Genomic DNA, 12,257 nt, shown 5'->3' with positions numbered 1-12,257 from the left:
GACAAACACTTTGAATTTCATGGAGCATTTTGAAAAAGAGATACACATAAACCTGATTACTTGTAATTTTTTTTACCACCGGAACCTTAATATCAAGATACACGACGGCTCAGAAAGCAGGAGTAAGATTTATTCTTATTCTAATGTCTAAAGAGGCTCTTCCAAACTACCTTGGGACTGATACAAAACAGACTTCTGCAGTTCCATATTCCTGAGGATGGAGCACAGATTTAATGCCCAAGCACTAACGTGCCTTGCAAGAGCACTTTTATTTTCATTCTTCCCCGTGTCAATGGCAGAGTAACCCCAGAGCTTTCAAACAAACGTTTGCCTTAGTTTGATCCTATAAATGTGCTGCCCAGTAATTAAATCCAGTTTGTATTTTTAAAGTGCACACAGAGCCCTGTTCCACCCAGCTCCAAACCGCCTTGTGTTTGCATCCACCTTCTCTCAGTTCTGGGAAATCCATAAATTCATTTGTCAGAGGTAAAAACACTCACACAAAACTCCTTCTAAATCTTTTGAAACGGTTTGTTCAAACTCTTGACATAACGTTTTGCTCTAAACAAATTTCTAGACAACCCTGTGATTTTCCATCTCAAAATATACTGTTTCCCTGCCATGAAACTAGAACAGAGGGTCTGAGAGAAAGGAAATTATTAAGCATTCTAGTGGGTTTTTTCCAACAAAAACTAAGATAGAGGTCAATGAATAAGTATGTGCAGGCTGGAACTTAAATCCTCTGGGGTGACTGTAGGCTAATTAATAATTAATGCCAGAGACATGGTGTTTGAAATGCAGATGTGATAACTGGAGGCCTGGCAAAGCTGTTCAGAGGAAGCAGATTTGGATGCTATAGGGAATAGGCACTCCCTTGCCGGCTGGCTCTGAAAGCAGACCTGGGTGCAAAGCAGGGCCTATGGTTTAGATTATATTCCCCTCAGCTGTTAATTACCTGAACCTACTTTGAAGTTTTTCTCTTTTTATCCTCTGCATGAAAAGAGATTGGTTCAGCCAAGGGACTTGAAAAAATGATCAAATACATGGAGTAGAGGAGGGGAATAGAACTTCAGATATAAAAAAGATAAGGAAGAAAAACACTCAGGGAAACACACAGGAACATATTAGGGAAGTGCACGAGTGTGGCTCGATGTTTCAAGCGAGTTGTGCTGCTCTAAGTTATTTCAGCCATTAAATAAACCCCCGCGTGTTTTATGAATAGATTTGTTAAAGGGAATCTCTGGCTGTATGTATAAAGTTTACAGTAATTATTTGATGAAAGTACCATAGGTGATTTCCTATGCTATTTTTAATTCAATAAAGTCATTTAAACCTCCTTGTGTTTGGGGCTATTTAATGAGGTGTGCAACATTAGCAGAATCACCAATGAGCTGTTACTACAAGGATTTAGATTTTGCAAAAAAACCCGCTCATTTTTGTGAGGGAGAGACACGGGCTCGGTGTGGATCCCTCACTGCAGGGAAAGGGAGGCAGGTGCCTTCAGCACCCCGGGATCCTTTGGCCTCCAGGGGGGGCCTGAGGGCGAATGAACCATTTTCACAGCAAGTGGGGTGTGGGGTGGCCCCCGGGGCCCTGGCACAGGCGGGGCTGGGGAGGCAGGGGGGATGGGGATGAAGGCAGGGATGAGAATGCTGGTTAGGAGGCAGGGGTGCTGGGGATGAAGGTGTGGGAATGCTCGTGGGGACGCAGGGGTGCTGGGGATGAAGGTGTGGGAATGCTCGTGGGGTCACAGGGGTGCTGGGGATGAAGGTGCGGGAATGCTCGTGGGGACGCAGGGGTGCTGGGGATGGAGCCCAGGAGGAGGATGCTGCCCGCACCCCGCGGGCAGACGGGAAGTGTTTGAGGGATCCCACAGGCACCCCCTGAGCACAGGGAGCCATCCCATCACCAAAGGAGGGCTGGGGGTACCTCTTGCGACACCGCCGTCACAGCGCAGGAGCCCCCCGGGGTAGAGGGGCCGGTTCCCCCGGAGCCCCCCGGTCCCGGTCCGGGCTCCCCGGGGCTCCGGGCGCTCCCGGTCCCGCTCGCCCGGCCCCGGCCGGGTCCCTGCGGCTGGAAGGGCCGCCAAATCGCCTCTCGCCCCGGTTCGCTATGCAGTGACACATCGTTCCCTTTTCAAAGCGGCTCCAGAGTGGGGTTTTTTGCCACTCTTCCCTACTTGTTAGGCGGGAAGAGCCCGCCCGCTCAAAGGCGAAACTTCCCAGCAACTTCACTAAACCCCTTTAAAGCAAGGGGAACAGAGTGGTATCATAATTTTTTTTTTTCTCCCCCCCCTTTTTTTTTTTTAATTTTTTTTACCTACTCTGGGCTGAAGCAATCTCTGATGAACTCAGGGCTAGTCGTGTTTAAAAATTAACTCGACGATGCCTGTCTTCAAGGCGCAGGCGTCTCTCGTTGACGCCCATCACCTTAGCATCGCGCTTCTCCCCCTGCTGCTGCGGAGAGCCCACCTCGGCCCAAAACAAGTGGTTTTTTCCATTTTTCTCTTTCCCAGCATCGCTTTTCACCGTGACGTAAGGGCACACGCAGCTCTACTACAGCCTTACGCATAGGTGTACACCTGCGGGATGCTCCCGCTGCTTTGAGGGGTAACTCGAGATGCCGCCGGGTTATCCAGCCCTGGGATAATTAATTACCTGCAGCAAAAGCTCCCACGTGAAGGTGATGAGTCCATCCCGGGGAGGAAAATACCTCGATTTCCCCCAAAACGGGCGTGGGAAGCACATCCGTGTCCGTGTCACGGGCGTGGGGTGGCCCGGGAGAGCCACGCCTGGGGGTGAGAGGGGCTTTTAATGGAATCACAACAGTCACACGGTTCCCTATTAAATCCTGCTAATTTTCTAGGTGAAGGCTGTGAAGTGAATGTGAGGAAGCATTAAAAGGGAATTGAATTTGCATTCCTTATGCTACAGGCACATGTTTACATGACCTTTAAAACAGAATTAAAGCTGTATCATCAGCAGCTGTAGGCAATTCACATTACTAAGGCAATCAAATCAGAAGGCTAAACTAACTATAAAACATAAATTAAACTGATAGAGAATCATCCTAATTCACTACGTTTACTTGCAATTTACTTATCCGCTACTAGTAATTTCTAAACAGTTTGGAGAAGAGGCAAAGAGGAAACACTTGGATGTGGCACTTCAAAACTGTGTTGTCCGAGGAGGAGAGCCGGCTTTCCCGGGGTTCTCCATCAGGGATCGCGGGGATAACAGCCAGTCCCGGTCCCCCAGAGGTCCACGAGGGGCCTGCAAACTGACACCTGCACGCCTAAACCCCGAGCTTTATGGGTTGGCTCAAGCGCCCCTGGAGTCCCTTTGCTCTCTGGAGGACCCTCAGAGACGCCGTTTATTTTCGAAAATATGAAATAACTGCATGTCCAATACAGCTCGCGTTGCACCGCTGCCTTCTGCCCCCTCCCCCATTCCCAGAGGGACACTTTCCAATGTCTGAAGCACGGCAAGAAAACCCACAAAAATCGATAGCACCGGTGATTTCATTAAAAGTTTGCAGAGTGCCTTTCCCCGGCTCTGCTCCGGCGCTCCCGGGAGGAGCGGGGCCGGCTCAGCCCCCCCCCCTGCCCCGGGCACCCCCTGCTTTGATTTATTCCCATTTATTTCTCGCAGCCGAGGGCTGTCTCCCCCCCTTTGATGGAGACTCTCCCGTGTGCGCTTCCCTGTGCCCTGGGGCCCGCGGTGATTTATTGTCCGCCCGCTCCCCATGAACTTCTCCCCCGCAGCCCCCGCCGTGCCCGGGACCCCCCGCCCGGGGAGGGCACAGAGGGGCAGGGATGCTGCAGCCTCCAGGGGCTTTCACCGGGATTCTCCTGGGCGAGAGTGGGGAGAAAATATACCATGAGGTGCCAGGGAACCGCACACGCCCAACCTGCCTCACGACCCCCATCCCCATCCTGCATTGCCCAGGCGCGATTCACGAAGGAAACATCTTTTAGCAACGCAGCCTGGCCTGAAAGTTCATTCTTGTAACAGCTTGGGTCGGCTCAACCTGAATGAAGGGGGCAGGAAACTTTCCACCAAGCCGTAAACACGCGAAAGTCTGTGACAAAACAAGAATTAGCAGCAGCATCTACGTATTTCTAAACGTAAATCTAGGATTGACGAGGCGCTTCAAAATGCAGGAGGCGTTTCAGTCCCTCTGCGGAATCAGGAGCATCGCTGGATGCTTTGCACGATGAGTGCTACAGCTGGAAAAACGTATAGTTAATAAATAAATAAAGGGAAAACCCACAACACATAAACCCCCAAACCCCACATGGAAACTGCTCGCTAAGCTACCAAACAGCAACGCAGGTATTTGTCATCCAAGGAATAGAGCGATTTGTCTTCAGTGTCTCATTAGTCAACAGAGGTTAACTAGCGAGCCAGTTAGTGCGGGTTCAAATCCAACCCATTTTCCTTTAAATATGTCTGAGCAGGAATCTGTCCGTTCGGGAATTGTGTGTGGATTATTTCTAAAGCTCGGGCAGGATGGCCTCTGGCGCGACAGGAGCTGCCCAGGAGCTGGGGGTGCCCATCCTTAACCGCATCCCCCCCGTTTGCCGAGAGAAGCTTCACAGCAAAAAAAAAAAAAAAAAAAAAGAAAGAAAAATCACTAAAAAACCACGGGATTTCGGTCCGGGATGAAACAAACGCATTCTTGTCATCACGCCTGTGTGAATGGCACGGTGAGGAAAGTGCCTACGTAAAAGGGAAGGGACCCGCATTGTTGTGCGGGTCTATTAACTCCTGCCGTGACCTCGAGGAGCTGCCACGCACCGCCCGAGGAGGGTCCGCGGCCGCAGCCCCTTCTCTCCCCAGCCCTGTTTTCTCCATAAACACAACAAAACCCGACGTTTCAATTCGTGGATTTAATAAACGGCCAGACCGGTCCCGCAGCAAAAATGTGCACTTTGGAGAGACTTCCCGGAATATTGATGGTTTTTTTGCTCCGTCAACCAAACGTTCGAGACGAGACCCTCTAAAACCGACCCGGCTCCAAAATAACAGTGACCCGAACGTGACGGGGTAGTGCACGGATGAACGACATTTTTTTTTTTTCCCGCAGCAAGTACGCTTTTTCAAACATCAACAACGTCGAAAAAAAATATTAATAATAATAACAATAACAGGCGATTCGAGCAGAGGAGCGAGGAGTCGCCCAAAACGCTTCGGAAACCGCAGCAGTTAGAATACAAATACTATTTACCTTGTGATTTTTTCCTGCCCGGGACTGGCTTTATTGTCCCTCCCTGGACCAGCCCAGCCGCAGCCACGCTCCCTCCGTGCCGGGCTCTTTGCTGCCGGGCTGGTGCTGGGAGAGATTTGGGGGGGGCTGCTTTCATTCTTACATTAGGACTAGTTTAATTTGCAATCTGTCAGTCCATCTCCTGGCTGGGGCTCTGAGATGGCAGTGTGTGGCTCTCTCCCTCCTCTCTCCCTGCACAGCATTTACTCACGTTCAAGAGCAGCCAACAGAGACCAAAAAAAAAAAAAAAAAAAAGAACTAATTGAGCTTGTGTCGGTATTGGCTAATTTCTGCTAATACTCTGTAAATTCCTTTTTGCTTCTTAAGCTTCCCCCACGCAGGTTAGGTGTTCCCAAAGCCTCTCTGGAGCTCCAGGAGCCGCTTTCTCAGCCCTGATGGGTGGCTGGGCTTCAGCGCCTGGATGTACACAATGCAAACCTTAACTCCTGGCTCCAGAAACGGTTAAATTGCCCTTTCCCAGCCCCCACCCCCGTTATGATTGACTCTGTTTTTAAATTTGCACTTGTTCCCACCAAGCGCAATCTAACTCGTCCTGTCTCTAAAGTGAACTTGTGTTGAAGGTGAAGTTTTCTATATAGAGGTCACGACACCGAGGCACAGCTTACCGCTCCGAGCTTCATGCTGTATTAAACACAATCAAAACGAACCCCTTTTAGACCTTTTTTTTTTCTTTTTTTTTTTTTTTGTTTTCTCCTTCCCCTCCCGCGGATGAACAATGAGCAAAAAAAAAAAAAAAAAGAAATCTCTTAAATATAATAAAATCAGCTCTGTCACGATAACAAACGCGCTCCTGGGCTCGCTCTGTGCCAGGTCCCTTCCTATGGAACACAAACACACCGCACCCCGCGTTGGGTTGGAGCTCTTAAAGGGGAACGTGCGGGGTTGGTGCGGGGACAGCCCACCCTGCCCCGAGCGTGGGGGACACCGAGGGGACGCCCCGCACCCGGGTGACCCCAGAAAGTCCCGGTCCCGCCTGTGCCGGGGGGACTCCACACAATCCCTGCACTTCAAAGCGGGGGGTTCTCTCCAGCGACTTCTCGCTGCCCCAGGACGGTGCTGCCTCCCGCTATTGTGCGAGCTTTTTCACGCCAAAGATTTAGCAGAAAAAATAGATATTAAAGCGAGTTATTTGTTAGGCAAACGCGGGGCTCTCCGGGGCGGGGGCACCCGGAGCCAAAGGGCTGGAGCGCACGGTCCGAACCCGGAAAGTTTTTTTAAAATTTTTTTTAAATTAAAAAAAAACTTTAATGGGTTTCGGTCTATGAAAAATAAGTTACAAATTCTTGCAACAGTAGCTTTGCATGTACTTATTTTTCTCCCATGTCCAGACGGGGTCGGCTATTGAATAAGGCTCTTTTATTCTGCATGGGGCAGGGGATTTGTGGCCATGGTCCCCCTTTTATTCCTCTCTCTATGGAAACCCAGATCATGGGGAGAAATATGCGAGGCTGAATAAAGAAAAGCAGCAGAAAGGACCGCTTGAGAGCGGCATCTGTTACACTTGGGAAGTTAGACTGACAGGAAAGAGCTAAAGAAACCCTCTCCAGCAGATTAGTTAGAACAGCAAGAAGATTTAACTATATGCAGATAAAAACACTATAAAATCCACCATACTCTGCTCTAGGCGAGGTGAGAGCCGCCTCGGCAGGAGCGGAGCCGGGCTCTGCCTTAGCTACATTTGCAGCAAAGATTAAAATGGGACGTTCGGGGTTTTATTTCCCTGCTAGAGACTCTGCCTTAATTAAACGGCGGATCTGAACATCTATTTTCACGGGCGATGGGATTTGAAAAATTGTTTCGGAAGTTAAAGTGCAAATTAATTTTAAATAATTTAGTTACGTTTTTATACAGTGCGGATTTGATGTTGTTGGGGGGTTTTTTTGGTTGGTTGGTTGGGGTTTTTTTTTTCTTTTTTTTTTTCCCGCGGGCTCCTGTGATGTTTATTTCGAGGAGCTTGTGAAGGCGGAGAGTGGGGAAAAAAAAAAAAAAAAGGAAAGAAAGGGGAAAAAAAAAAGAAAAAAAAAAAAGGAGAAAAAATGAAAAGGCTAAAAAAACCCAACCAACCAACAAGGAAAAGGCTGCTGGTATAACTCCTTCCCTGCCCTCCCCGCGCTCCGCCGGGCTCGGCCGCGGTGCTGCGCGCCCCGCACCGCCCGCACACCCCGCGCGGGGAGCGGGGCTCCGACAGGGACATTCCCATTCCCGACCCCCCCGCCGACCCCCCCCCCCCGTCGCACACACCCCCCCCCACACACACCGCCGCCGCTCTACCCGCAAACTTCATTTTTTATTTACTTTGCCTTATTTTTTCTGTGTTTCCCCAGCCGCTCCCCCCTCCCCGCACCCCCGCGGGTGCGCAGCGCGGCGGTGCCCGCCGGGGACCCGCAGCCTCCCCGATATATCGCGATCTGCCTCCAGCCACGCAGCCCGCTCTGCTCCTTCACCACCCAGCCCTGCCTTTACCCCTCTCGCACGCTGCCCCGGCGAGAAATTATTGTGATTATTATTATTATAATGAGCAAAGCGATGGGACCCGGCTCGGAAGGAACCAGAGGAGAGCTCACCTTATTTAGATCTATTTTCTCATTTTCTTGAATTTTCTTCAGATCTGTCTTCTCAGAGAAACTAATGCCTTAATGACTTTCTGGTAGCTGCAAGCCTTCTTTTATTTCTGCTAAATATATGAAAATGTATGCAAATTTAAATCAAGCTTAACCTAGGAGCTCTTGCAATATATTTAATGGAATTTCAAACCAATAAGGGGACTCTGATGCAGTCTTCTGGAAGTGCAAATATAATTACGCAGCTCGGTTACCTCCGAAACGATGCGGGGAAAGGTCATTTTGGAACTCGGGAGCGGGTCGGGGGGTCCCGGGACTTCTCCTCCGCCCGCCCCGCCGGGGCTCGGGGGGTGCGGGGCTGTGCCCGGCGGGCCCTGCCGAGCCGGGGGGCCCGGAGCCGCCCCCCCCCGGGGGGTGTCCGGGCACCGCACGCGCCTTTTCCCCCCGTTATTTTCCCTTTTCTGGCGTTTTTTGCCCCTTTTTCCCGTTTCGCCCCGCAGTCCGCCCGCCGGGCGCGCACCGCTCCCGTGCGCTCCGCGCCGCCAACTTTTGAGAGACACCAGCGGGATGTACCGGCGGCGGGGCCGGGGAAGCTCCTTTTGGGGCTGCTTTTTATTATTTTGGGGGGTTCTGAGTTTTCTTTCCCGACGGAGCGCGCCGGCCCGGGGGGCGGGGGGGAAGGAGGGGGCGGGCGGGCAGGGGCAGCCCGGGGCGGCAGCACCGCGGGAGGAGCGGAGCGGGCGCTGAACCCCCGGAGCCCGGCCCGGCCCGGCGTGCGGGGGCAGCGGCGGGGGCAGCCCCGGGGTGGTCCCGCAGCGCAGCCGCCCGGGCGCCGCCGTTTAACCTCTGCCGCGCTCTCCCCCGGCGCTAATCGCTCCCCATTTAAGCCGTGCCCCCCACGCCTCCCCTCCCCTCCCCGTTCCCATCGCTCCCCCGTTCAAGCCGTGCCCCCCGAAGCCCCCCCGGTGCCCGCGCGGCGCGGAAGGAGTTAACGCGGCGGGGCCGCCTCGCGCCCGGCCCCCGGTGCCGGCGGAGTGATTCACTTCCTGCCTCGCGCCCGCGCGGCGCCCCGGCCCCGCCCCCCTCCGCCTCGCCCCGCCCCCGCGCCGCTCCCATTGGGCGGCGCGGGCGGCCGCGCGGCGCCATTGGGCGCGGCGGCTGTCAGTCAGCGCGCGGCCGCCGCCGGCCCGCCGTGCCGCTGGATGTCAAAGCCCGGCGCGGCGGCGGCCGCTCAGTATAACTCGTGGGGCTGCGGCGGCCATGGCCACAGCCGCCTCCAACCCCTACGGCCTGCTGGGCGCCGGCGCGCTCGCCCACGCCGAGGGCGCGGGCATGCAGCAGGGCAGCCCGTTCCGCAGCCCGCAGAAGCTGCTGCAGAGCGAGTACCTGCAGGGCGTCCCGGGCAATGGGCACCCGCTGGGGCACCACTGGGTGACCAGCCTGAGCGACGGCGCGCCCTGGCCCGCGGCGCTGGCGGGCGGCCCGCTGGAGCAGCCCGACGTGAAGCCGGGCCGCGAGGACCTGCAGCTGGGCGCCATCATCCACCACCGCTCGCCCCACGTCTCCCACCACTCGCCCCACGCCAACCACCCCAGCGCCTGGGGGGCCAGCCCGGCGCACAGCGCCTCGCTCGCCGCCCCCCCCGCCGCCGCCGCCGCCGCCGCCGCCGGGCAGCCCCTCGGCGTGTACTCGCAGGGCGGGTTCGCGGTGGGCGGGATGCTGGAGCACGGCGGGCTCACCCCGCCGCCCGCCGCCGCCGCCGGGCAGGGCTTGCACCCGGGGCTGCGCGGCGAGGGCGGCGGCGAGCACGGCGAGCTGGGCGGCCACCACTGCCAGGACCACTCGGACGAGGAGACGCCGACCTCGGACGAGCTGGAGCAGTTCGCCAAGCAGTTCAAGCAGCGCCGCATCAAGCTGGGCTTCACCCAGGCCGACGTGGGGCTGGCGCTGGGGACCCTCTACGGCAACGTCTTCTCGCAGACCACCATCTGCCGCTTCGAGGCCCTGCAGCTCAGCTTCAAGAACATGTGCAAGCTGAAGCCGCTGCTGAACAAGTGGCTGGAGGAGGCCGACTCCTCCACGGGCAGCCCCACGAGCATCGACAAGATCGCGGCGCAGGGGAGGAAGAGGAAGAAGCGGACCTCCATCGAGGTGAGTGTCAAGGGCGTGCTGGAGACGCACTTCCTCAAGTGCCCCAAGCCGGCCGCCCAGGAGATCTCGTCGCTGGCGGACAGCCTGCAGCTGGAGAAGGAGGTGGTGCGGGTCTGGTTCTGCAACCGGCGGCAGAAGGAGAAGCGCATGACCCCTCCGGGGGAGCAGCCGCAGCACGACGTGTATGCCCACGGCGTGAAAACGGACACGGGCTGCCACGACCTCTGACCGCGGTCCGGCCGCGGGACTGCCCTCGGGGCTTTAACTTATGCTTTCGGGAGTCGCGGCGCGGGGTCCCCGCCCGCCGCCGCCTCGGCAATATTTTTATTCCTCTCTCCGACCTTCCCGCTGGTCACACACGGTGTTTACTCGCAGACAAGGTTTGTTTTTCGGGCTCCGCTTGGACGAAGGAGGAAAAAAAAAAAAAAAAAACGGCGAAAAAAAAAAAAAAAAGACCACACGACAAAAACAAAACCCAAACGGAAAGGGAAAATAGAGAGAAAGAAAAAAAAAAAAAGGAAAACCCACGGAAAAAAAAAAAAAGAACATTAAAAAGAAAAACAAAACAAAAACAAACACAAAACGAAAAACCCGACAGAAAAGGAAAGACAGATGTGTGCCTATGAATAACCTTCCAGCGCCTTGGTTATATCAGCTGTATTTCAGGTGAATCTGTTTTACAATAGACTAGTTTTGCATTTTTAAAGACTTATATAGCGTTTTTAAATGTCTGAGGTGTTTTACTACAAACTGTACACAATATTTGTGACCTAATTTGTACCGAATCGAGCAGTCAAAAGCGTTTCTCCCTTGCCCACGCCACCGGCAATGTCACCCAGCGGGGACGGGGCAGGGCGGCCGCGGCCCTTCCTCGTCCCCCCCCGAGGACACGGGGGTCCCTCCGCACCCGCGGAGCCCCCGCACCGATGTGAAGAACAGGCTTATTTGTTGCAGCTTTTTTCTTCTTTTTTCAAGAACTTCCCAACGCCGTAAAACGGTCGGGTCACAATCCTGACCTCCCCCCCCACTCTTCTCCCAAGGAAAAAAATATTATATATATATATATTAAAAAAAAATTATTTCTAAGAGATTTACCCGAAATTAAGCATCACAACCAAACCCGTGGCATTTGCCAGTCTTTTTTCTTTCCGAAGATGAGTTGGGCTTTTTGATCAGCGCCAGACTGAGAGGTCTGTAGTAAAACACCTTTATCCTTCTGCGCTTTGGCTTCGGAAATTGGTTTCTCTGTATTTTGTTTCGATAGTGAAGAGGAATGAGGTGTCTCATGAATTTCGGGGAGTCGGGGGGGGGAGAGGGAGGGAATGGGACAGAAAACACCCGCATTTGGTTCACGCTGAGCTTCTTTCCGTGTCACAGGGAGATGCTGGATTTGTGGAAAAGCTTTTATGGGTGGGGGGGTGTGGGGGGAGGAAATATAATCAGCGACAAAACGAACAGGGAGAAAAAAAAAAAACCAAAACAACAAAACAAAGAAAAAGTCAGTAAAATGCTAAACGCAGAACCCTTTTTTGGGCACGGGGAGGTGCAGAGCTGTAACCACCCCCTCTCCTCGCCCCTTCTTGGACACAAGGACGGGGGTGCAGCGCCCACGCACCGACCCACGGGGGGGATTGGGTGGGTGGGTGGGTGCTCCCGCACCCCCCGGGGCCGCCGGGCAGGGCCGGGCTCCTCCCGCACCCGGGACCCCCCGCACCCGGGACCCCGCACAGCCCCGCTCCCTCCCCCGCCCTCCAGATGATTTTTTCCTTTCCACATTTATATTTTTCAAGTATTTTTCAGTAAGCGCTAAAAAAAAAAAAAAAAAAAAAAATTAAGGAAAAAAAAAGAAAAAAAAAAGAGAAAAAAATAACTCGACACTGAGGACCTGCCTATTTCTGCCAACTTTATAACTGTACAGTTTTGTATATTAAACGTTTTTTGGAAGTTATTAATTTAAAGAAAGATCATTTAGTTTATTCATTTAGTAACTGATGTATAATAAACGCTATTTTCATTAAAGGTTGCTTTTTTCAACTATTTTATCCAAAATTGCCTATTGCAGTTGCCAACAATTATTTATTTTCAATAAATTCCGCATTATGTTTAAAAAAAAAAAAAAGAGAGATTAAAAAAAAAAAAACGTTTCGGAGAGAAACGACAAAAAAAAATAAAAAGCCTAAATGAGTGTCAGATAAAAATAATAATGAAACACACGAGTGGCTGTAACGTTTGGTTGTCGACCAGTTTTAGTCAAGG

The 12,257-nt window shown here is 53.2% G+C and overlaps 1 protein-coding gene and 1 long non-coding RNA gene across 9 annotated transcripts in view; one reads left to right on the top strand and one right to left on the bottom strand.

Annotated features, from left to right (window-relative positions):
* Nucleotides 1-8,775, bottom strand: part of LOC127470821 (uncharacterized) — an 86,897-nt gene extending 78,122 nt beyond the window's left edge. For 6 of the 8 annotated variants that reach the window (XR_007904421.1, XR_007904405.1, XR_007904413.1 and 3 more), the window contains exon 1: nt 7,854-8,775. This is a non-coding gene — a long non-coding RNA (uncharacterized LOC127470821). Of the gene's footprint in view, nt 1-2,657; nt 3,559-5,229; nt 5,925-7,853 lie in introns of those variants that run through there. The other 2 variants (XR_007904416.1, XR_007904418.1) reach the window with 2 other exon arrangements.
* Nucleotides 8,776-9,010: 235 nt separating this feature from the next.
* POU3F4 (POU class 3 homeobox 4) lies at nt 9,011-11,871 on the top strand. Its single transcript, XM_051786444.1, has one exon. It carries the CDS (start codon nt 9,111-9,113, stop codon nt 10,227-10,229), a length of 1,119 nt encoding a protein of 372 aa, XP_051642404.1. The 5' UTR covers nt 9,011-9,110; the 3' UTR covers nt 10,230-11,871.
* Nucleotides 11,872-12,257: the final 386 nt, after the last annotated feature.

This window comes from Manacus candei, unplaced genomic scaffold, assembly GCF_025592945.1.
Source record: "Manacus candei isolate 608988 ecotype Guabito, Panama unplaced genomic scaffold, ASM2559294v1 h1tg000003l, whole genome shotgun sequence".
Taxonomy (NCBI): Eukaryota; Metazoa; Chordata; class Aves; order Passeriformes; family Pipridae; genus Manacus; species Manacus candei.
The sequence above is the reverse complement of the archived record's forward strand: the minus strand, read 5'-3'. Positions and strand labels throughout refer to the sequence as shown.

Bases quoted from the DNA above. Each gene is read 5' to 3' on its own strand.
- POU3F4 (XM_051786444.1), top strand. From the start codon at position 9,111: ATGGCCACAGCCGCCTCCAACCCCTACGGCCTGCTGGGCGCCGGCGCG.